Source organism: Festucalex cinctus, chromosome 1, assembly GCF_051991245.1.
Source record: "Festucalex cinctus isolate MCC-2025b chromosome 1, RoL_Fcin_1.0, whole genome shotgun sequence".
NCBI lineage: Eukaryota > Metazoa > Chordata > Actinopteri > Syngnathiformes > Syngnathidae > Festucalex > Festucalex cinctus.
In genome coordinates this window covers 19,861,467-19,886,037 of record NC_135411.1, presented here as the reverse complement: position 1 = coordinate 19,886,037, position 24,571 = coordinate 19,861,467, and the positions used below count along the sequence as shown (strand labels likewise).

Genomic DNA, 24,571 nt, shown 5'->3' with positions numbered 1-24,571 from the left:
ATTGACAGCAGAAAAATGTAGGTTTGCCAAAATACAGCCATTTCTCCCATGGACTCTGAAACTGTGTTTATTTCCTATAAAATGGGGCAATGATGTCATCTACCGGTGGTTGGGCATCAGTAAAGTTGTTTCCAAGTTTGATATTTACAGTGGAGCATGCTCAGATTCGCCCCCATTCAGCACCGCTCTAAAAAATACAATTGACAAGTATACTTGTCAAAGGCAGTGAATGAGTTGATTATTGCTTGAAATAAATGAACAAATTATGAAATGAGTGAAATGAAAGCGAACGTAAACAACCAAAATGGTGGATACTGATAAAAATATTTTTTTTATTTTGGTCCTCAAAATTCATTTTGACCTCCAGAAAACATAACTTTTTGCAGTTTTGCTTAATTTATTGTTTTAATCTTATTTCATATAGTTAAGTAGTTGAACGTATAATTTCATGCAGGAAGATATCGGCAATACTGCCACGTACGTTGCGTTATGTGGCGTTGTGTCGTATATTTATGAATGAAGAAAGCTATCTAGTTTAATACTCGAGTAAATTGTGTTTTGCCATTCAGAGTGACGTCACATTCAAACAGCTCCTCCGGCGGGATCCCAAGGCGTTCCCAGGCCAGCCGAGAGACATAGTCTCTCTAGCGTGTCCTGGGTCGTCCCCGGGGCCTCCCGCCAGTGGGACATGCCCGAAACACCTCCCCAGGGAGGCGTCCAGGAGGCATCCGAACCAGATGCCCGAGCCACCTCAGCTGGCTCCTCTCAACGCGGAGGAGCAGCGGCTCGACTCTGAGTCCCTCCCGGATGACCGAGCTTCTCACCCTATCTCTAAGGGAGAGCCCGGACACCCTGCGGAGGAAACTCATTTCGGCCGCTTGTATCCGGGATCTCGTTCTTTCGGTCACGACCCACAGCTCGTGACCATAGGTGAGGGTCGGAACGTAGATCGACCGGTAAATCGAGAGCTTCGCCTTTTGGCTCAGCTCTTTCTTCACCACGACGGACCGATACAGCGTCCGCATCACTGCAGACGCTGCACCGATCCGCCTGTCGATCTCCCGCTCCATCCTGCCCTCACTCGTGAACAAGACCCCAAGATACTTGAACTCCTCCACTTGGGGCAGGATCTCATCCCCGACCTGAAGACGACACTCCACCCTTTTCCGACTGAGGACCATGGTCTCGGATTTGGAGGTGCTGATCCTCATCCCAGCCGCTTCACACTCGGCTGCGAACCGCTCCAGTGAGAGCTGGAGGTCCCGGCCTGATGAAGCCAACAGCACCACATCATCTGCAAAGAGCAGAGATGCAATGCTGAGGCCACCAAACCGGAACCCCTCCACGCCTCGGCTGCGCCTAGAAATTCTGTCCATAAAAGTTATGAACAGAATCGGTGACAAAGGGCAACCTTGGCGGAGTCCAACCCCCACCGGAAACGAATCCGACTTACTGCCGGCAATGCGGACCAAACTCTGGCAACGGTCGTACAGGGACCGAACAGCCCGTATCAAGGGGCCCGGCACCCCGTACTCCCGAACCCCCCCCCCACAGAACTCCCAGAGGGACACGGTCGAACGCCTTCTCCAAATCCACAAAACAAATGTGGACTGGTTGAGCGAACTCCCACGCACCCTCGAGGATCCTGCGGAGGGTGTAGAGCTGGTCCACTGTTCCACGGCCAGGACGAAAACCACACTGCTCCTCCTGAATCCGAGATTCGACCTCCCGACGGACCCTCCTCTCCAGCACCCCTGAATAGACCTTACCAAGGAGGCTGAGGAGTGTGATCCCTCTGTAGTTGGAACACACCCTCCGGTCCCCCTTCTTAAAAAGGGGGACCACCACCCCGGTTTGCCAATCCAGAGGCACTGTCCCCGATGTCCACGCGATGTTGCAGAGGCGTGTCAACCACGACAGCCCCACAACATCCAGAGTCTTTAGGAACTCCGGGCGGATCTCATCCACCCCCGGGGCCCTGCCACCGAGGAGCTTTCCAACCACCTCAGTGACTTCGACCCCAGAGATAGGAGAGCCCACCCCCGAGTCCCCAGACTCTGCTTCCTCAAAGGAAGACGTGTTGGTGGAATTGAGGAGGTCTTCGAAGTATTCCCCCCACCGCTTCACGACGTCCCGAGTCGAGGTCAGCAGCACCCCATCGCCACTATACACAGTGTTAATGGTAGTGATGTGCTTCTCGGGTCGAATCCCTGAAGCGTGTGCCGAGTAATGCAGATGAGTGGTTCATGAACGGCGTGTCAATGCGTGTGTTGATGACGTACGTGGTGACGTTTGAAGCCCCACGAAGCAGGTGTACCACGTGACTGATTCAGGAAATGATTCGCTAGGTTTGAGTGTAGTTCGAAATAAAAGCGGCAAAGAAACGCTATGGATTCCCCTTCACTTTTTGTGTCGGGTCCCTTATTGCGCTACTTTTTTTTGCTTTTGGCATTCGATTTGACGAGCTTCTTTTTGCGATGGAACCAGCAAGAAAGAGATATTCCCTTGTTTAGGAGCACTTTGAGCAGATCTCACCTCAGAAGGTAATGCACTGCAATTACGGTACTATTTTAACAGATTCCAATAATAAAATAAAATAAAATGTGACAACACATAAAATTCACATTTTTCTGTTCACAGTTGAAAGTCCCCTTCAGTACTGGGAATCACAGAAATATACGCGTCCAATTCTATACAAACTTGCTATTTCATATCGATGCACCCCTGCTTCATCAGTACCATGTGAAAGAGTTTTTTTCCAAAGCAGGTGAAATTCTCTGCAAAAAAAAGAAACCGCCTGAGTCCAAAAACTTCGGAAAATATAGTTTTTAAATAAAAATGAATAAGCACTTTATTTTACCTCCTTATTTCACATTTTCACTTGTTGCATAAGCACAAACATAGACAAAGTAACACAGAACAATTAATGTTAAAACACTCTTCAAATATATATTCTTTTGTATTTAGAGCATGATTTACACCCCACCATTTTATTGCATGCACCAAGCATGTTATACATTTTTCTGTCCACATGATGGCGTAGTCGAGGAAATGAATCATCTTGAAGCCCCTACGTGTGTGTGAAGCATTTCACTGCAGGGCTTCACTGCTTTACGGGGCTTCATTTTGCCATCACTAGTTAATGGTGCACTGCTTTCCCCTCCTGAGACGCCGGATGGTGGACCAGAATTTCCTCGAAGCCGTCCGGAAGTCGTTTTCCATGGCCTCACCGAACTCCTCCCATGTCCGAGTTTTTGCCTCAGCAACCGCCGAAGCCGCGTTCCGCTTGGCCATCCGGTACCTGTCAGCTGCCTCCGGAGTCCGACAGGCCAAAAAGGCCCGACAGGACTCCTTCTTCAGCTTGACGGCATCCCTTACCGCTGGTGTCCACCAGCGGGTTCGAGGATTGCCGCCACGACAGGCACCGACCACCTTACGGCCACAGCTCCGATCGGCCGCCTCAACAATGGAGGCGCGGAACATGGCCCATTCGGACTCAATGTCCCCCGCCTCCCCCGAGACAAGGGAGAAGCTCTGCCGGAGGTGGGCATTGAAACTCTTTCTGACAGGGGATTCCGCCAGACGTTCCCAGCAAACCCTCACAATACGTTTGGGTCTGCCAGGTCGGACCGGCATCTTCCCCCACCATCGGAGCCAACACACCACCAGGTGGTGATCAGTTGACAGCTCCGCCCCTCTCTTCACCCGAGTGTCCAAAACATGCGGCCGCAAATCCGATGACACGACTACAAAGTCGATCATCGAACTGCGGCCTAGGGTGTCCTGGTGCCAAGTGCACATATGGACACCCTTATGCCTGAACATGGTGTTCGTTATGGACAAACCGTGACAAGCACAGAAGTCCAATAACAGAACACCACTCGGGTTCCGATCAGGGGGGCCGTTCCTCCCAATCACGCCCCTCCAGGTCTCACTGTCATTCCCCACGTGAGCGTTGAAGTCCCCCAGCAGAACGAGGGAGTCCCCAGAGGGAGCACTCTCCAGCACACCCTCCAAGGACTCCAAAAAGGGTGGGTACTCTGAGCTGCTGTTTGGTGCATATGCACAAACAACAGTTAGGACCCGTCCCCCCACCCGAAGGCGGAGGGAGGCTACCCTCTCGTCCACCGGGGTAAACCCCAACGTACAGGCGCCGAGCCGGGGGGCAATAAGTATACCCACACCTGCTCTGCGCCTCACACCGTGGGCAACTCCAGAGTGGAAGAGAGTCCAACCCCTCTCAAGAGGACTGGTACCAGAGCCCAAGCTGTGTGTGGAGGCGAGTCCGACTATGTCTAGTCGGAACTTCTCGGCCTCACACACCAGCTCGGGCTCCTTCCCTGCCAGAGAGGTGACATTCCATGTCCCAAGAGCCAGCTTCTGTAGCCGGGGGTCGGTCCGCCAAGGTCTCCTCCCTTGGCTGTCACCCAGCCTGCACTGCACCCGACCCCTTTGGCCCCTCCCACCGGTGGTGAGCCCGTGGGAAGGGGGACCCACGTTGCCTCTTCGGGCTGTGCCCGGCCGGGCCCCATGGGTACAGGCCCGGCCACCAGGCGCTCGCCAGCGAGCCCCGCCTCCAGGCCTGGCTCCAGAGGGGGGCCCCGGTGACCCACATCCGGGCAAGGGAAACATGTATCCAAAGTTTGTTTTCTTCATAAGGAGTCTTCTGAGCCGTGCTTAGTCTGGCCCCTCACCTAGGACCTGTTTGCCATGGGTGACCCTGCCAGGGGCATAAAGCCCCAGACAACATAGCTCCTAGGATCATTGGGACACGCAAACCCCTCCACCACGTTAAGGTGCCGGCTCATGGAGGGGGAAATTTTTAATGATTTTTTGAAATCAGGGATTATAGTCGAGATTGCAATGTTCAAATGAGTTTTATTTTGAAATGCAACATCAGATTTTGTTCAAAGTAGTTTGGCTGGATACCTGGGGTGGTGTAGTGTCCCTTAGAACTGGTCTGGTCCTGGGATAACAAACCATGATTTTTTAATGATTTTTTGAAATCAGGGATTATAGTCGAGATGTAACTTTTCAAATGAGTATTATTTTGAAATGCAACATCAGATTTTGTTCAAAGTACTTTGGCTGGATACCTGGGGTGGTGTAGTGTCCCTTAGAACTGGTCTGGTCCTGGGATAACAAACCATGAATTTTTAAAGATTTTTTGAAATCAGCAATAATAGTCGAGATTTCAATTTTCAAATGAGTTTTATTTTGAAATGCAACATCAGATTTTGTTCAAAGTACTTTGGCTGGATACCTGGGGTGGTGTAGTGTCCCTTAGAACTGGTCTGGTCCTGGGATAACAAACCATGAATTTTTAAAGATTTTTTTAAATCAGCAATAATAGTCGAGATTTCAATTTTCAAATGAGTTTTATTTTGAAATGCAACATCAGATTTTGTTCAAAGTACTTTGGCGGGATACCTGGGGATTGGGATAAAGTCAGTATAGATCCCTTCAAAGTTTGTAAACAATGTGATGCAATTTAAAGGGCGGGGCTTAGCTGGAGGCAAAAACACCTCAGGAGCATGTGGTTCTAACACCGGTCAGCATATTTTCACAGAAAGTTCACGTCGGAAAGGACGCAGAAAACGGCCATGGCTCTTGAATGCTCTGAACCAATAGCAGGACAGCTTTTTCATGTTGAGGAAAAAAAAAAGTCAAGTATCGGTATCGGCCGATACTGCAAAGCTGTGTATCGGTATCGGGGGGCAAAAAACGGTATCGGAACAACACTAATATTTACTGACCCCTACGCACTCCCGCAGATGATTTAACGGGACTACCCACCGTGCAATGGCCGGACATTTAAATCTACCTTATAGAAAAACTGAGCCATCTGGTTGCGTCAAATTGTGATGGAGTCACGCTGAGTGGATGAGCAGAGTCACTAGATACCAATCGGTACTCATGCACCTTCTTGGCAGCCAACATGAGAGAGGTTCTCGTCCATCTTTGGGAACATCTTGAGGATGAACTCTACAAAGGAAGTCCGTAGTTAGCTCATGGCAAGCACGTCTCCATAGCAACATGCATTGTTGACATTGTGTGCCTTTTTTGTACCTGAAGATGACCAAAAAGCTTGCAGGGGAGGACGCCTGGGTGACCAATGTGGGCAACGATCACGGGTAAGTGCAGTATGACAATGTTACTCTGTGATCCATGAGGACAAACCATTTTGGAGACAAATTGACATTGTGTGCGTGGTCAATTCAATCATGCCTTTTTGAAGCTGTGTGATTCCCTATATGTGAAGATGGGAGGAAGCACATTCATATATGGAATGTCAGCCATTAAAAAAAAAAAAAAAAAAAAAAAAAACGCACTTGAGTGCCAGGGCACCCAGTTTAGAGCATTTTGACTGATCTTTCAAGGGTCATAGATAGTCAGGAAACTACAGATGAAAGATTTTTTTTTCTTTCATCACATCTTTTTTTTCTACAGTGTGCGTATGCACACATATTTCTTCTAAATTTAACAATATATCATTTTTTCTAGACAAATTTTTCTAAACCTAAACCTAGCCTGAAAAGGAGTGGGAGGAAGAAACACTTATTGAGTCCCATCCCCAATATCAGTATCAAAACAAATTTAGTTATTTTCCTATAAACTTGCACTAACCAACAGCGGTTGTCATACTGAAAAACTATGTGTTTACAAAGAATATGTTAATTAAGTAACATGACATCAACAGCTCATACCAGCAATGGTAATAAAAAAAAATAACAATACCAGCTTGGGTAAAAGACAAACTTTCAGCTTTCAGGTCGGAACTAGAAAAAAAAAAAAACACCTCGGGTATATTCCATCCTCGAATGCAGCATAATGACCTGAGTTTTTTTTTTTAATTATTATTATTTTATTTATAAATCAAAACACTTGATTGTATTCGTTGGTAAATATATATATTTCTCGATCCCACTATTTTTCGCGTGGGAAAACACAAATTTGGGATAAAGGGGGGAAAATGTCTAAACTTCAATTCCACGTTCCGCCACAAGATGGTAGCAGTTACCCACATATGGCGTAGCGCGGCCCTTTTGTCTAAACTTCAATTCCACGTTCCGCCACAAGATGGTAGCAGTTACCCACATATCGCGAAGCGCGGCCCTTTTGTCTAAACTTCAATTCCACGTTCCGCCACAAGATGGTAGCAGTTACCCACATATCGCGAAGCGCGGCCCTTTTGTCTGCACCAATGGCAACCATCTGTGGTCAGACGTATTCTGCCAGGCAACCTATCAGACTTCTGTGTGTGGCTCAGCCAGCATTTCCTGTGTTTTTAATTTGTTTTCTGTGAATTGCTGCTTACAATGACACAATATTACCTATTACATCGTTGAAGTAGCTTCCATATGCACTCTTAAATTGAATTTTGCAGCCAAAGTTGGTTGCTGGTTTATTACCTGACCTGTCGGAGGGCTCGCCTAGGGTTACCTTATATACCAGACAGTTCCCATGGCCTATTGTGTAGCTTCGGCTTCGCATATACTAAAATTGGAACGATACAGAGAAGATTAGCATGGCCCCTGGCGCAAGGATGACACGCAAACTCGTGAAGCGTTCTACAATTTTATTAATTTTTATGAAAAAATATTGGAAAATCCTAAAAAATCAGTATGAATCAATTTTTTTATGTCTGTCTCTGGCGGACGAGTTGGGTATTACACCTCATTTACTCTACTGTCACCTGGTCCCACATATATTAGACGTCTCGTCTAAGTTTAGACCGAAATTAGCCCGGCTATAATTGGTCTATATTTTAGCCCAAATCTAGACGATACAATTAATCAAGTAAATATTAACTATTAAACTTAAAAAAAATAATTGTAGGTTGTATAAACGAAATGAAATATCTAAATGAGGTCAACATTTCCTCCCCACTCGGTGGCAGCAACGCGCCTTAAAAGAAGCTTACACTTCCGGTCAACACAAACAGAATGCCAACTGTAGTCGACTGTCCACGTCGGTTGCAAAACAAATACTTGCTTCTCGAAAACAGCTCGAAGAGCTGCTTATGGGTGAGTGCTCAGCGGTACGTTATTGAAGTGTTATTTTGTTTTACAATGTTTAATTTATCTATCAGTCCGATTGTGAGTAAAACGATTGCATGCTACCAAGTTAGCTTAGTAGCTAACTTGTTAGCTTGCCAGTTTATGCTATGTACATGGTGTTAGTTTGTTCACAGTTAAAACCCCTTGGCATTATCTTATTTCGAAATGACTTGGTCAGAACCATCAAAAAGCCGAAAACCGGTCACAATAACACCGAAGGGTTAAGTTGCCAATTTGTGCTACATCGTGTTAGTTGTTTCATTTATAAATAATTTTGAAGTTAAGTGCTTCCGGCACAAGGTGTTAGGGAGTTAGTCCGCTTTTTATTTCTTTTATGTTGGCTAGTTGCTACAATACGGAGCCCCTAAGGTTACATGGTAGAAGAAAAAAAAACCTTTGCGTTCCCTCGCAAAACATTTTGCGTTCGCGAGGGAACGCAAAGTTGTTTTTTTCGCCTGCCATGTCACCTTCTCTGCGCCGTAAAAACTTCCGGGTCATCTTCAATGTGAACAAAAGCGACGAGGAAGGAACGTTTGCAAACATGAAACAAAACAGTGGGAAAGCTTTCCCAAAGCGACTAGGATGGAGCATGTATTTTTCCACTGCTTTGTTTACACGTCGTTTTTGTTCACATGGAAGATGACCGGGAAGTGTTTACGGCGCAGCGAAGGTGACATGGTAAGCGAAAAACAACAACTTTGCGTTCCCTAGCAAAACAACTTTGCGTTCGAACGAAAAGATTGCGTTCACTTTGCGAGGGAACGCAAAGTTTTTTGCGAGGGCACGCAATCTTTGCGTTCCCTCGCAAAGAACGCAAAATGTTTTGCGAGGGAACGCAAAGTTTGTTTTTTTTCTACCATGTCACCTTAGGGGCTCCGTACTAAATAAACATAATGATTATGGATTGTACATCAGCTGCTTCCCCTCCCATTAGTGAACTTCTTCTGTGTTTTATGCATCCCAGGCACTGAAGACGTCTATAAAATGATGCTTCCACCTCCCAACAGTGAACCTGGATCTTGTGTGATCGCAAGGAATCAACATATCCAAAAGCACAGACAGAATGCCACATCATTTTTGTAAAAAGGCAAAGATTTTTGGGTAATTGGAAAATGTTTAAAACTTTCAGCTAACATTTATTTCATTCTTCAAGAGCTAGGAAGAGGGTGTACGAATGGAGAAAAGAAAGGAGGTCATAAGGATTAAACAAATTATTTTTAAAAGTCATATCCATAGTAATTAAAGTTATTTTGTTATTTTTATGTCTATTTGTCTCAGAGTTTCAGACAAGAGATGTGGATACCCTGATTGCCATCCATCCAAGTCTTGGGGAGAAATCAAAGCTGAGAGTGGACAGTTGCCCGTGAAAACTCTGGAGACTTTTAACATGATGTTCCGGGAAATTAGAAATTGGTGTATTTTTTCTTCTTCTGTGTTTTAATTTATGCATCCCAAGCACTGATCTGTATACATGACGGTAGCCCACAAACCTCCATGCAAGCCGTTGAAGCCACAGGATGGCCTTTTTCTTTTATGGCTCAGTTCCTTAGACCCCCAATATTATATTTGAAAGAGACCTCTTTTGTTGAATTACAGTTATAATTGTTTTATTAGAAAATACAGGTTTCCTCCTGTAAACATCATGAAACATATAATTTATACATGTATTTAAGGCAAGTTGTGAAATGTCTGAAGTCTTCTTATGTTTAACACATTTAAAACATAAATCATGTTTCCACTAAGTACTCGGGGTGTGAATTGCCTCGTACCTGACGATTCGATCCGTATCACGATTCATAGGTCACGATTCGATTCGATACCGATTAATTCCGATATGAATTTACAAGTCAATTGTTACAATTTTTTTTACTAAATTCAGAAAATACCATTCAGTAAACTTGTACATGTACACTGTAAGATTTGTATGAAAATGTTTTATTTATTAATCTCAAACTTCAGTTTTATAACTGTGAGCCACTGTATTTAACAACAGGTTGTAACCTTTTTCATGTTAGAACAGCATTGAAATAAAATATTAAGGCTTAATGTTCCATTAATGTAACATTCTTCCATGCTTAAGGTGTGAAAGTTAGACGTTTTGTTGAATATTTTTTCATCAAAAATGGATGTTAAAAAAATCGATTCGGCTGCCTATTGATTTGATTCGAGAATTGCTTGGTGTAGTATCGCGATATATTGCCGAATCGATTTTTTTTAACACCCCTAATATATATATATATATATATATATATATATGTATGTGTATATATATAACTGTAATAGTGTAATTCAGCAAAAAAAAATACCTCTGCCAAATCTAATATTGGGGTCTAAGGAACTGAGCGACTTCAAAGCATCACATACGGTCCGACTTGTTTTTTTCCTTGTTAAAAAAAAAAAAAAAATCGTGATCACCCCCCCCCCCCCCCCCCCCCCCCAAAAAAAAAAACCCACACCCCACACGCCGACTAGTATCCAGTACTCTGCTCGTGAGATGGGAAGAGTAAGATGGCCGCCCTGTCGCTTCAATGGCTTGCACGGGCGTGTATGGGCTATCGACTGTCCAGTAATATATTCAGATCTGTGGGAAAAAGTCAGCGACGACTGTCTGCCTGGACTACTTTTACTAGTGGTAAATTTTAACACATTACCCTGTTTTTAACCTCCAAAAGTGTTCGATATTCACTGCATCTTGTGCCAAATTTGTTAAATATTGACTGCATCTTGTTGTTGCTTTTTGTTGTTGGCGTAAAATGAGTACCTTATTATGCGTCGTAAACGCCACATCTCTTTATAGTACTTCTTACTATGCTTTGAGCTTGTGTATTAAAAATAATGATTCAAGACAGCGCTAAATACTAACTGTGACATGCACATCTTGGTTATACATATCACCGGGAGAGTTGTAATGCTAACTTTCAGTAATACCGTTCATTTTACAATATAATCACAGTAATATTAGTATGTGTTTTTGTGACGTCCAGGGCCGAATGGATGGGCTCCAGTCTGCGGCTACGGTTCACTCTAGACTGCAGATGGTACATCATATAGACTGCAGATGGTACATCACATTCACGTCGAGTACTTGGGTGTGAAACTGAAGTTCGATGTCAAGCTCTCCTTGACTCCTTCCTTGGTCTTCGTTATGCGGTTTGCTCACCAATATTTTTAAAACAGAACAGATGCCTTTATCCCGAGACTAGATTACACTTACTCTATAATCATCATAAACACAAAGGTGGACTCAACATCAATCATTTTGGGCAACATTGGATCATTCGGAAATCATCATGGAACTTCTGGAGTCAGCTGACTGCACTGAGCGAAAAGGGGGTCAATCGTTTTTGTACCGCCCTACTTTTCTGTTAATTGACCTTTTGCAAACTCCGCCCCCCAAACGAGCATTGACCAATCACACATTTAGCAACCGTTGCTATGCAAGCATAGTCCGTCACGCTTTACTCAGCTCTCGATGACGTCCATAGTCTGATTGATTTTATTTGATGGCTTACGAGACTGCTAACCACCATAAAACTTTACGGAATAAGAGTGACAACCATTAACAAGCTCCGGACCTCCAAAATGATGAAGCGGTATGCCTACGGAGTATGTAAATCGGACTGTGCTAAGGTAAGACTATGCAAACTCTATCGGGCTAACTAGCTAGCTGTAGTGTAGTTTGCTTTCGGGGCAATAACTCACAAAACGATATCAAAGTTATTGTCGTTACTATTAATGAATAATATATATTACTAGAATGTCATTGCCATCTAAGTTAAGCTTGTTCAGTCAGTGGTTAATGTTAGTTTAATGTCTTCTGTTAGCTTTTGCATTTGTCTAAATGTTGCGAGTTCACGTTAACACAAAGCTTTGTCAATTTTGGCAAACTGAGCGTCCTAATAAATGTCCCGAGCTTATCTTGTTTTCATTTTTCATGCAGCATTTTGTGAACGGACACCCGGAGTATCCCAACCTTGTGCTTGCTGTACAAGTGTTGAACAAGACAAGGGAGCAGCTCGAAGGCTGTTGAAAGCCACACACACACAAAAAAAAAAAAACGGTAGACTTAACGTTCTAACGTTACGTCAATATTTGAGTTGAAATGCAAGTAAAATATTTAAATAAATATGAACAGCTTGTGAGACACTCGAGTACCAGGTAAAGTGACAATGAATTAATAAAATTTGCCATTTCATTTGCAAAATATGTGTACAGATGCAGAGTCCATGTGCAGCCAGGAGTTTCCAGGTCCACAGCTGCTGATGCTGAAACAGAAAATCATGAACACACCCTACTTCCTGGAAGCCAGCTGGAAAACGACCCTGAGAAGGGACAGAGCACTGAAGAGAAGAAATTGGAAGAAGAAAATGACGATATGAAATTAAATTGTCCTTAAGAGAAACTGAAATAGAAAGTCCGAAAACACAAATCAGCACACTCAAAAAGAAAACTAAATCAGCTGTTTGTTTTAATGAAATTTCTAAAATAAAAAAGTTCAATATAGTGTCAAATTCCTAATACAAGATTGGTAATCAAACATCACATCTGGTATGTAGTGACCTACAGCTAGAGACAGTAATCACATCACATGACAACTACATTACAGTACTAACATTTTAAGTTGATATTTTTACTGTGAAGCATTTTGCAAATCCGAAACATGGAAGATGATGTAAAAATGCATATGTGGCTTTATCCTTGTTTAATATTTTTATGTGTTTCTGTATTTTCTCCTTTTATAGATTGTAAAGACCATTCAGAATGTGTAAATATCAAATTTTAATGAAACCTCAATAAACCCGTGAGGAAAACATACAATATTTTTTCACAGCAACTTGATTCTGACTGGCTGATCCAACCTACTGTAATCTCACCTGGTGGCTTACACCGCACCCCACTGCATATTTCTTGCCTCAAATTTCTATCTCGGGTGCAGTTTCATGGAGTGATTGATGGTGTTTCTGTAAAATGGAAGGATTAAAAAAAAGAAAACGTACTTGTTGTGCATATAGCTCTTGCCTTTCGCCTTGGCTACCACCACACTGCTCACAGGTTGACCAGTATTTTTTTTTTTAATTTTTATATTTTTTTTTAATTTTTATTTTTATTTTATTTTTTTTTTACCCCTGGCTTTGTGCCACTGCTGAGGCATGCTTGTGGGCTAAATGTCATCACTTCTTGCACAGTGCAGGTCCAGGGTGTACAGCCCACAATGTGAGCGCAAAAACCTAGTGAACTGATTGAAAACACATAGCATTAGGTATTTGTTTTGGAAAAACTATTACAATAATGTAGCATTAACTAGCTAGTTACAGCCATATAACCTTAACTACATCCATGGCTAGGGTGACATATTTTTTTTTATGATGGACAAAGAATAACAATGAGTGATCTGATGCTTTCAAAGACAAAACAAAACACTAATGTTTAGCTAGCTATAAACACCGAGGTTGAGCTAACTTGCTGACCTAACAGTAATCCTCATATTTTAACAATACTAGACTAATATAAGTAAGAAAACTTATCCGGCAGTACAAGAGCACGACTGGTCCTTAATGCTGTGCTGGTTGCATCTGAAGTATAGGTCATGGGGTTTTCTCAGATTTAGCGTGCGTCTGTATGTTTCCCCTTCGCTGGCTAATTTAATATTATGACTATAACCCTCCACTGCATATTGTAAACCTTTTTGCCTCGATCTGGAGGATATTGCACTGGTATTGCTCCAAAAGAAATCACTAATACACGCCGGTGTAAGTCTTCCCGTCACGGCTTGTGCTGTCGGAGTCACCAAGCTTGACGGACTAGCAACAGTAACTAAGGGGGGCGGAGCTTATGCGAAAGGTCAATTGTATGTATGTGTATATATATATATATATATATATATATATATATATATATATATATAAATAAAAGTTCATAATTTCATGTCTTTGATGTGTGAAATGAAGTTTTGGAAGGTATTGTACAAAAGTGAGTTGTGACTGTATACATTGTTACATGTGAGCCAGAGCTGTCGCTCACTTCCGTAATGGAATTCAACTGCAGGTTTTAAAGTTTTCTTTTTCGCTCTCAAAATAAAGACAAGACAAAGTCATCAAAAGAAAGAATTTCTCTGTTGTAGAACTTCCACGATGACGACAACTGTGAACTGTTTTAATCTTGTAAAAACTAGGGATGTTCGAGTCGATACCACTGTCATCGATACTCATAAGACATACATCCTGTTACCTGTATAACATACTGGATAGCATTTTGCCTTAAAATTGCAGGAAATGGCCATTTTTTTTCTATCCTTCTAATTTCCAGTTGCTGATAGTAAAACAGGCACAAGATGGGGCTGCTACTGGTATTGGTAACAGATACATTGAAATAAGGCTGGGCATCGGCCCAATAACGGGACCTGGTATCGGTACTCACTCAATCAAAAGAACAAAGATGTTCCCTTTGATTTATGCAACCACAAAAATACAACTGGAAAACACTACATTAATTGTATATTTATTTACTCATGGTTTAATGAAGCACATTGCCTTAAAATTAAACATAGCACTGATCAACACATTTTGGTGCCAAAATAGTTTCAGGTTATTTTGAGTTTGTTGAATACGAAAACAAAACATCCCAAAATTTTCTCTAGTTTTTTTTTGTAGCTATTCCTTATTTTTGTTTGAAAATGTGCTAAAAACGGATGTCGTTTTCAGACTCAGCAGCCAATAATAACCCAGAAACCATTCAAATATCTTAGTCGCTCATTTAATCCCATTTAAAAAAAAAAAAGCTGCAGATTCATTGATTATATTCCAAATCCTCATTCAAAATTTTATTTCTCTACTGTGCTGCCTTTGTCCATTTCAATCATTTCTTTCTCTTCAGCTTCCACTTTCAGCGCAAGCCAGGACTCCCTGTGCAGCCGCTCGTTTGTTTCCACCCCCTGAGCAGTGGGCGGTGACGTTCGCTGCATATGCACGGGTAGGTAAGCAAACTCATCTTCATTGACGTCATAGTTTGTCATCTTTGAGTCCAGGATCCACCAGTGTCCAGCAAAGCCGACATCCATCACACGCCGAGGGAACTCTCTCCAGAGTACTGACAAACTAGAACACTGAGCTTCATACAGTTTGCTGTCCGGGGTGTGCTCATTAAAATAAACCAGAGAGAGTAGTCCCAGGTTGACGTGGCAAAGACGGCCCTCGTTGCGAAGCTTAAGCAGATTCTGCACGTGGCAGTCGGAGCTTGCGTTGCGGATCCACGACGACAGCAGGGCCAGCTGATTGGAGCGCTCCAGGAGGGAAACTTCAAAAGATGAGTAATCAGGCTTGGTGAGGAAACAGGTGAATGCGCCTCCCAGCACGCTCATGTAAACGGACGCCTTGACGGGATGCTCGCGGATGCCGACGACCATGTCGAGACACGCTTCTTTGTAGTCAGATGCCAGACTGCGAATCCATGTTGCTAAACAAGGTCAAAGATGCAAAATCACATTAGATATAAATATTTAAAAAAATAAATATTGAAACCATATAGTAATATTAAGGCTATATGGGGCCAGTACCAGTTCTAACAGGGTAACCATAACTTGGCTCATGGTGCCATCCCTATCAAATAAAGCTTAATGTGGGACCCTGTTAATTGAGTCGAAAAATTAGCTATTGACAAATGTCTCCTTGTTCATTTAAACTAAACGGCATAAGCCTGTGTATCCACTTTTATGACCTCATTGACCTTTGCATTTGGAGGTGTGTTTTATTTTTACATTAACACATTATAAATATAAAACGTATTACCTCAAATTAAGGCTGGCAAATACTGCTTTAAAATACAAGAAAAAAAAAACATTAAATTGCTGACCAAAAGTACTGTACCCATTAGCTTTAAGTAGCAAACTTTTGTGATTAGTAGGCAAGAATATTACGGTTTTCGAGAAACTGTTCTGTGGAGGGCTAACATCGAAAACGTCCACTTCGACTTCATTTATGCATCTGTCATGTGCAAAACAAAGCTCGAGTTTAGGCGACGACGTGCTGCCTGTGAACGTTCAAACGTTAAGTCATGCGCTTCTCCAGAGGCTATGCAGTTCCTCACCTGCTTTACCATATTTCAGTTTTTCCCAGCGACTTTTTGAGGGAGGAGCGATTGCCGCTTCTCCTACAGCACAAAACATCCTTCTGGTTACCAAACGCAACGCCATAATCGAGGGCAAACCTTTGGTCGGTCAAACTGGCAGCAATGTGGATCTTCCTCGTCTTCTTCTTGTAAAAAATTTTTTTTGGCAAACAACTAATGCATTTCCGCCACCTACTGGTTAGGAGTGTTGACCAGAAGCCATCATTTTTTATTTATTTTTAAGCCTTTTTGGATTACTTGTGTCCCTTAAATGTCTCCTACTTGTCCATAATGACAGATATGACTTTTTAGGGGTAGATGCGGTGGAGGAAGGAAATTTTATGGGGCCAACAAAATCTGTTTGCGAAGAAGCAAACATCTTTGCAAACTTGATCGGACCATGATATATATATATATATATATATATATATATATATATATATATATACATATATATATATATATATTTAAAAAAAAAACAAAAAAAAAACGTGCTGCATTCACTCACAAGTAGGGACGGGTACTCTTCGCAGTTGAACTGGTTCAGTTCCATTCTCAGTACCGGGTTATCGATACCGGTACTGAGCAGTACCAATTTTCCATACCTTTGTTCTGTTGTTTGTAGTAATAATTGTTAATTCATTTAACAATTTAAAAAAAATATATATATATATAAAAAAAAAAGAACACTAACAGGTATTTTTCATTCAATAATATTCAACAAATAATGAAACAAGAATTTAAAACACATGAGACAGAGAGGATGAAGGAAAAAAAAATCAAGGTATAACAAACTATAAATAATACCCAAACTAAATTATGAATTACAATGTGAGAAGAAAAGTTCTTCACAATGAACAACATAAAGAACAATGTTGCAATTTTACCCATATGAAATTACCATATTACCATAATGGTGACCATTTTTATCCATCCATCCATTTTCTTGACCGCTTATTCCTCACAAGGGTCGCGGGGGCTGCTGGCGCCTATCTCAGCTGGCTCTGGGCAGTAGGCGGGGTACACCCTGGACTGGTTGCCAACCAATCGCAGGTGACCATTTTTAGTGACCTTATATACTGGTGACCATTAGTCACCAGTAAGTATTGTTCTAAAACTCCATGTTTTTGTTGTTGTTGTTGTTTTTTTTAAATTTCCATTAATATAGCAGGCCTGTTATTAGAAATGTACAGCACTGACTCTACTACTGAGTGAAATCTGGAAGAAAAACAGGTGTGGAAGAAAAATCCTCAACCTAAGAATTGTATCTTCTCCATTTTATTGACATGAGTGCATCTATATGCTCATACAAGATGATGTCTGCCCCACCTACTAAAGCCACATTGTGCCCCCTCCACACATCCGGCTTGGAAACTGGACAGATGATATCTGCCAATAAGTGTCCATCATGTCACGTGACATCAGCACTTGACGAACTGATGTGTGACCTCATATATTCCCACTGATTCCTTGACTTTCTCATCGTAGTCTGTCCAATCCTAAAACGTGGATGACAAAATATACGAGCGTGAAAACGTTAAGTTATTGGAGCAAGAACCGGGGTACACCGTGGACTGAATTCTGTCACAGGGCACTCGCTTAAAGTTGTGGTCATAACTTTATACACCCTGGCAGATTTTGTAATGTATACTTTCTTTTTAATGACGTTCAAAAGCACAATTATTACAAAAAACAGCAGTAAAAAAAAATGATGTCAGTCATTACAAAAAAAAAAAAAAAAAAGAATTACGATATATTTCTGTGTAGGAGACTCAATGAACAAATCTTGCTTACTTTTTCTAGTAGGTTTACTTCAGGAAATGTCGTTCCAGACTCTGCTCCTTGTGCAGCAAAGCCAGCCTGAGGTGGGATTGAAAGATAAAAATAACATCCACATTACTTGGTAGGACCACATACTTCCTAACTGGATTGTTAGCCCACTTTGCTGCGAGTCCTGTCTTACAGGAAGTTTTCATAATACATTTCTTAGTGCATGTATCAAAGATCAAATATCCAAACTCAACAACCAAAGGCTTAAAGCAAACAATGAAATAACCACATTCTGTGATTTTTTTAAATTTTTTTAAATGTTTTCTTCACAGCAAAGTATGGAGGGACCAAAACTGTCAAAATTTGAAATAAATAAATGACTAAATAAATAAATGTGAAAATAAAAATTAATATAAAAAAAATATAATTCAAATATTATATCTAAAAAAATTAATATAAATCAAAATCTGTTTTTATTTTCACTTTTATTCATTTATTCAGTCATTTATTTATCTATTTAGTTATGTATTTATCTATTTATTTAGTCATTTATTTATCTATTTATTTTGTCATTTATTTATTTATTTAGTCTTTTATTTATTTTGAATTTTGGCAGTTTTGGGCCGTACTGCCAAGTCAAAATGTGATTCAAATGAGGGGGCGGTCCTAAGCATGTTTTGGGCTGGACTCCGCCGTTGCAAACTGCCTGTCATTGGTCGAGCGAGCAGCTTGGCGAACGAGGAAGTCTCACCGGCTTGCAATGGAGAGCTCTAGCAATGGACGACGATCGTGTCCACTGTCTGCTCTCACTTGTTGTCTAACAACTCAAGTCGCAAGTTGAGATGACAGGTGGACACGATCGTCGTCCATTGCTGGAGCTCTCCATTGCAAGCCGGCGAGACTTCCTCGTTCGCCGAGCTGCTCGCTCGACCAATGACAGGCAGTTTGCAACGGCGGAGCCCAGCCCAAGACACACTTAGGACCGCCCCCTCATTTGAATAACATTTCGACTTGGCAGTACGGCCCAAAACTGCCAAAATTCAAAATAAATAAATGACAAAATAAATGACTACATAAATAGATAAATAAATACAAAATAAATAAATGACTAAAAGTGAAAATAAAAACGGATTTATATCCATTTATATATTTTTTTTAGATATAATTTGATTTTTTTTTTTTTTATATTGATTTTTATTTTCACTTTTAGTCATTTATTTACAGTATTTCAAATTTTGGCAGTTTTGGTCCTCCATACAAAAGGCTCTCTTGCATAAAAATTACCATTCAACGAAGGCACAAAACTGCTGAACTGCAAACCAACATTGAGTGCAACATTTTTTCCCCCCCAATTTCAAGCTTTTTGTGTTTACGTGAAATATCTTTGTACTGTACTGGGTGTTTTCGGGCCATGAAAAAGTCAATCTCAATTTGTCGGGTAACCGTCTTTAATGGACGACCCCCTCGCCCGTATCACTCCTTTAAAATTGAGGTTCCACTGCAATAGGCATTTACTTGCGGCTGGAAGTCAACGGGCTCCAGACCTCGACATTCAAACTGCACCATCGTCTTGAACTTTTCACTGTCCTCAGCCTTTGATCAAGCAAACATAAACCAGGTTAAGAGACACACAATGTTTGCAAATGACAGATTGAAAACGGTATGCTTACGTTATATGGTGTAATGGTGTCTCCCAGGATATCTGCATTAAAGTATTTTTTTATTCATCTACACAGACAGGATTACCAAGTTCAAACACATTGACAGTGCTGCTGGCTCTTACCGATAGAATTTTCCCTGGCACAAAGTTTACACTTCTGCACCATGCTGGCGCTTCCCCTTCCTCCTTTTAACGGTGCACTCTCCTAAGCACACAGTAAACAAAAGTGTGTAAAAAGTACTGGTTGAATGAACAACACAAATAACAGCAACCTACACGATGTCAAACAACATTCTTACCGCCAGGTTTATATACTGCCATTTATCTGGAATCTCTCCACAATTTCCACACTTGAGCTAAAGAGAAAATAATGTAACAATGTTATATAAAATGTATAAAGTACGGCATAAATTACCTACATGAAAGAATTAAATATGAAATACCAGTACCCATTAACTCATTATTGCCAACTGTTTTGAATGGGAAGTCAAACATTTTCTTTCCAATAATATTTTCAATTTGCTCCTACTAGTCGAAGCACGGTAGCCTGATTAATATTGCTTATGGAGTATAAATTATGCAGAAAAATCCACCCGGGTTTGACTGTTTGTCCATCACGGCTTCTTTTTTTTCCCTTTTTTTCTTTTTTTTTTGAAGAATTTGAAGCAGGTTCTCACTTTTCAAATCTACAATTGTGAACATAAAACTTGAATAATGTTCATTTTCAAACTACGTGTCATAATTTTAAGCAACCAGAAAACACATTCTCAAAATTTAGTCGTGTTTTTTTGTTTCTTGTCAACTTCAAGGAATCAATAAACAAATCAAATTGCACCAGAAATACATGAAAATTTGGAGGTGATTTGGAAATTCTTATTTTATGCAAATAAAATTTACCAAATAGGGGCATAAGATTGATCCCAAAGGGGAGAGATTTGTAAACGTAGTCGTGTTTTTTTTTGTTTTTTTTTTAAATTGAAACTTTACTTTTAACATTCACAACAGTAACAATTATCAACTCGAAGTTTCCATCTCTCTTTCCATCTTTCAACTAAACAATAAAAACAAATAAAATAACATAAGGCACAAAAACATTCGACTACGGATAATTCACCAAGAGTATCCATACTCTTCTTGTTTTTCCATCGTGGCTTCTGCCATTTTGTGTCGACTGACAATGACATCACAATGCTTAAAGCCTCAGCCTGCGAACGTCTCGTGACTAAATCCAGAAAACAGGTGAGCCGCAGGGGATACTCATTGTATTACAAAAATAGAGTAGGTAAGATAGGAGGAGGTGTTTGTCTGTATGTAAAGTCTAATTACCTAGTGAAGGAGCGAAATGATATGACTCTTGATGATGGGTGGTCGGATTCATTATTTCTTCAAGTAAAAATAGATAATGGGAGAAGTCTCATTGTTGGAGCAATATACCGACCACCTGATTCTGATTGTGATGCATTTAGAATTAATTTTGAAAGTCTCCTACTCCATTTAAACCAGACAAATAAAAAATTTATTATAATGGGGGACTTCAATATAGACATATCAAAAGGAGGTCAAATAGAAATGGATTTTCAAAACATTCTCTCTTCCTCATCCTTCTATCCGACTATTGATAAATACACACGTGTTACTGAGAGAAGTAAATCCATTATTGATAATATTATCACTAATATACAAAACTTTGGATGCAAATCAGGATTAATATATTCTGATATCTCTGATCATTATCCTATTGTGTATTTTATGGACTGGACTAAACAGGTATCTGTTCCATGTACAAAGAGGAAAGTTAAAATTTTAACTGACAAAACCCTTGCTAAACTAATTCAGCACCTCAATTTTAAAAACTGGGATCCTATTTACTGTTCCATCAATCCCAATAATGCATTTGATTATTTAATTCAGGAAATTCCAGATTCTATTAATAAAACGATTCCAGAAAGGATAATAAAACAAAATGGAACAAAAAATCCCTGGATTACAAGAGGTATTCTTAAGTCGATTCAAAAGAAGACCAAACTCTATAATCAATATAGAAAAAATCCCAATTGTATAAATAAAAGTATATACACTAATTATAAAAATAAGCTAACTAGCCTAATAAGAATTAGTAAACAAAATTATTTCACGGACCGATTAAAAAAATCTTCTGGTGATCAGAAGGAATCGTGGAAGGTGCTGAATGAGTTACTTGGCCGTAATGCAGGTTCAATCAAATAAAGTCACAATGGAACATAATTTACCTAACATTTTTAATAAATTTTTTGCCTCTGTCGGAAAAAAACTGTCCGAACAGATGTATCCATCATGTGGCATAAATTATAAACATTTTCTTAAAAATAACTACCCTAATTCATGTTATTTTAGACCAACTTGTAAAATGGAAGTAGTTAATATTATAAATAAGATGAAATGTACATACACAGCTGGTGCTGATGGCATCTCTGGTAAGATACTCAAAGCTATTGTAAATATAATAGCTGAGCCACTTGCACACATAATAAATTTATCTCTGGAGTATGGCATTGTTCCAAAACAAATTAAGGTAGCCAAAGTAATACCTGTACATAAATCTGGTGATATAAATGAAATGCAAAATTATAGACCCATATCCATTTTATCAACACTGTCTAAAGTTTTTGAAAGAGTGGTCTATTTAAGATTAGCTGATTATTTAGAAAAGTACAATATTCTAGCATCCTCACAATATGGTTTCCGCAAACATAGAAGCACATGTATGGCTATTTTTGATTTGATTGAGAAAATATATGATGCTTTTGAGAGGGGAGAGATTGGCATTGGCGTTTTTCTTGATCTCTCAAAGGCGTTTGATACACTTGACCACTCTATCTTGCTTGGAAAGTTGGAGCATTATGGTGTCAGGGGTATAGCGTTACAGTGGCTCAGGGACTATGTTCATGGGAGACAGCAATATGTATATATAAATGGAGAAATTTCAGGAATGGAAAACATAGCATTTGGAGTTCCCCAAGGATCTATATTGGGTCCTCTTCTGTTTATTCTCTATATTAATGATTTTGCCTATTGCTCACAGGAAATTCATAAAATCCTTTTTGCAGATGACCCAAATTTGTTTGTGTCACACAAAGATATCGATTATCTTGAAAAGCTTTTGAATAAGGAACTTCAAACGGTAAATACCTGGTTCAAATGTAACAAGTTATCATTGAATATATGCAAAACTAATTATATTGTCTTCTGTCTGAATAAGCATAAATACATTAATTATGAGATGAAAATAAATATAGATGGGAGACTTATTAAGAAAGTCGAGTTCACCAAATTTTTAGGTATTTATATTGATCAATCCATAAATTTTAAAAAACATGTAGATGAGTTGGCAAAAAAATTAGCGAAACTTGGTGGTTTATTTTTTAAATTAAGACAATGTCTCCCGTTAGAGGCATTGCTATGTCTGTATCAGTCATTGTTTGAACCTCATTTGACCTATTGCAATATTATCTGGAATAATACTTACCCTACATTTACTGCCAAATTACTTATTCTTCAAAAAAAAAGCCATAAGAATAATATCCTGGTCTAAATATAATTCTCCTACAGATGCTCTCTTCCATGGATTTGGTCTGCTGAAGCTTCCTGAATACAATCTTTTTTATAATCTATGTATTATGTATAAGGTGGTTCATAAACTAAATGGCCGTTGGTGTGAACTTGTTCCTTTATTCTTTTCATCTCATACTCAAAATACCAGAAATAGATTGCTGTTTAAAGGGAAATACAGAAAACTAACATGTACTCGTTTTAGTGTAGGTTATAAAGGTCCACAAATGTGGAATGACTTGAACAATGATATCAAACATTCTTCTTCTTTTCCCCTATTTAAAAGAAAACTGAAACATAACTTACTTATGAGATATGCATCTACCGGTAATGATTTTGTGGCCTAGTTTCTGTTTAGTTTCCCATTTGAAATTCTCTTGTACATAGAACAGAGGTTACGGGGGTTGTACATGTAACATGAATATAGCTTTTCATATTTGTCCATTGATTATTATTTTGGTATTATTCCTTTCTTGTAAATATGATGGTTATATCTTTTATTTACAAGTTGGAAATATGTGATATTAACTTATGTTTGCAATGTAAATTGTGTGGTGGTGGGTTGTTGGACCCCAATGTATAATCTATGAGCTTCTGAGGGTGTCCATTTTCCACAGTAATTGTATCACTAGGTTCTTGAATGTATTCGAATGCATTGTGGAAATAAACAAACAAACAAACATTTGTACAATTATAAATTAAACAATGGCTGTAAACGATTACTCAGGAATTAAAATTGTTGCTGATTAATTTGATAATTGATTCGTTGTATATTAATGGATTAATTGTGACTTGTAATTGACAGTTTAAAAAAAGTGCATTTAAGAAATACACTGAAGTAAACTTAAGCACTAAAGTAAACTGAAACCTCTGTACTTCGTTATTTTTACTCAAATGATAGTAGTACTACTTTTCCCTGATTTATTGATTTATTTTTTTAAAACACACGTATCTGTACTTCTACTCAAGTGTAGTTCGAGTGCTTTTGCCATATACGTTGGTCAGCAATGATCTCCACAGCAAACCTCGGATTTTAAGTTTGAAGGCAAAATACAGTATTTGTTCACTTGTCTAGCCAGTCGTTAGAATTTGCACGCTAGCATGGCAGACAACTTACCTTGAGAAACCAGCGAAAGTCGTCGCCCACTGGTCTCACATTAGTGACATTCTCAAGAGTGGCTTTGAACTGGAGCCCGAATTTCTGTCAGGAGAATAACAAGAAAACATTTAAATGAGCACAACGGTTTCGATGTTTATGACGAGACGTGCAGAAGTTTAACGTACCACCATCTTGGTTTGCTATGCTGCGTTCAGGAAGCCTTAGTAAATCGGAACACTCGTAAAAATAAATTGTGTTTACCAGTGTCGGGGTTTAGCGATATTCCTTGCT

The 24,571-nt window shown here is 40.1% G+C and overlaps 2 protein-coding genes, 2 long non-coding RNA genes and 1 other non-coding gene across 7 annotated transcripts; 3 read left to right on the top strand and 2 right to left on the bottom strand.

Annotated features, from left to right (window-relative positions):
• The first annotated feature begins 7,474 nt into the window (after positions 1 to 7,474).
• LOC144008102 (U6 spliceosomal RNA) lies at positions 7,475 to 7,581 on the top strand. Its single transcript, XR_013280614.1, has one exon. It is a non-coding gene; the product is annotated as a U6 spliceosomal RNA (small nuclear RNA).
• A 297-nt stretch (positions 7,582 to 7,878) lies between these two features.
• LOC144017333 (uncharacterized) lies at positions 7,879 to 10,472 on the top strand. Its single transcript, XR_013283167.1, has 3 exons — positions 7,879 to 8,027; positions 9,025 to 9,161; positions 9,339 to 10,472. It is a non-coding gene; the product is annotated as an uncharacterized LOC144017333 (long non-coding RNA).
• A 40-nt stretch (positions 10,473 to 10,512) lies between these two features.
• Positions 10,513 to 13,052, top strand: LOC144018833 (uncharacterized). 3 transcript variants are annotated; one of them, XR_013283536.1, is made up of 3 exons: positions 10,513 to 10,692; positions 11,045 to 11,690; positions 12,001 to 13,052. It is a non-coding gene; the product is annotated as an uncharacterized LOC144018833 (long non-coding RNA). The 3 variants fall into 3 exon arrangements; XR_013283540.1 differs by having other exon boundaries at positions 11,023 to 11,690; XR_013283534.1 differs by having other exon boundaries at positions 10,513 to 11,690.
• Positions 13,053 to 14,544: 1,492 nt separating this feature from the next.
• Positions 14,545 to 16,318, bottom strand: timm29 (translocase of inner mitochondrial membrane 29). The gene is made up of 2 exons (XM_077521420.1): positions 16,143 to 16,318; positions 14,545 to 15,512 (listed from the first exon to the last, which is right to left on the bottom strand). Exons 1-2 carry the CDS (start codon positions 16,246 to 16,248, stop codon positions 14,881 to 14,883), a joined length of 738 nt encoding a protein of 245 aa, XP_077377546.1. The 5' UTR covers positions 16,249 to 16,318; the 3' UTR covers positions 14,545 to 14,880.
• Positions 16,319 to 17,425: 1,107 nt separating this feature from the next.
• czib (CXXC motif containing zinc binding protein) lies at positions 17,426 to 24,539 on the bottom strand. The gene is made up of 8 exons (XM_077518694.1): positions 24,466 to 24,539; positions 24,299 to 24,382; positions 19,893 to 19,949; positions 19,717 to 19,798; positions 19,604 to 19,635; positions 19,449 to 19,526; positions 17,958 to 18,023; positions 17,426 to 17,662 (listed from the first exon to the last, which is right to left on the bottom strand). Exons 1-8 carry the CDS (start codon positions 24,469 to 24,471, stop codon positions 17,585 to 17,587), a joined length of 483 nt encoding a protein of 160 aa, XP_077374820.1. The 5' UTR covers positions 24,472 to 24,539; the 3' UTR covers positions 17,426 to 17,584.
• Positions 24,540 to 24,571: the final 32 nt, after the last annotated feature.

Bases quoted from the DNA above. Each gene is read 5' to 3' on its own strand.
- timm29 (XM_077521420.1), bottom strand. From the start codon at position 16,248: ATGGCGTTGCGTTTGGTAACCAGAAGGATGTTTTGTGCTGTAGGAGAA. The intron at 15,513-16,142 runs GTGAGGAACTGC...GACCTTGTTTAG, and splicing joins ACTGAAATATGGTAAAGCAG to CAACATGGATTCGCAGTCTG.
- czib (XM_077518694.1), bottom strand. The intron at 19,636-19,716 runs GTAAGAGCCAGC...ACTTTAATGCAG, and splicing joins TGCCAGGGAAAATTCTATCG to ATATCCTGGGAGACACCATT. The intron at 19,527-19,603 runs GTAAGCATACCG...GCTTGATCAAAG, and splicing joins ACACCATTACACCATATAAC to GCTGAGGACAGTGAAAAGTT.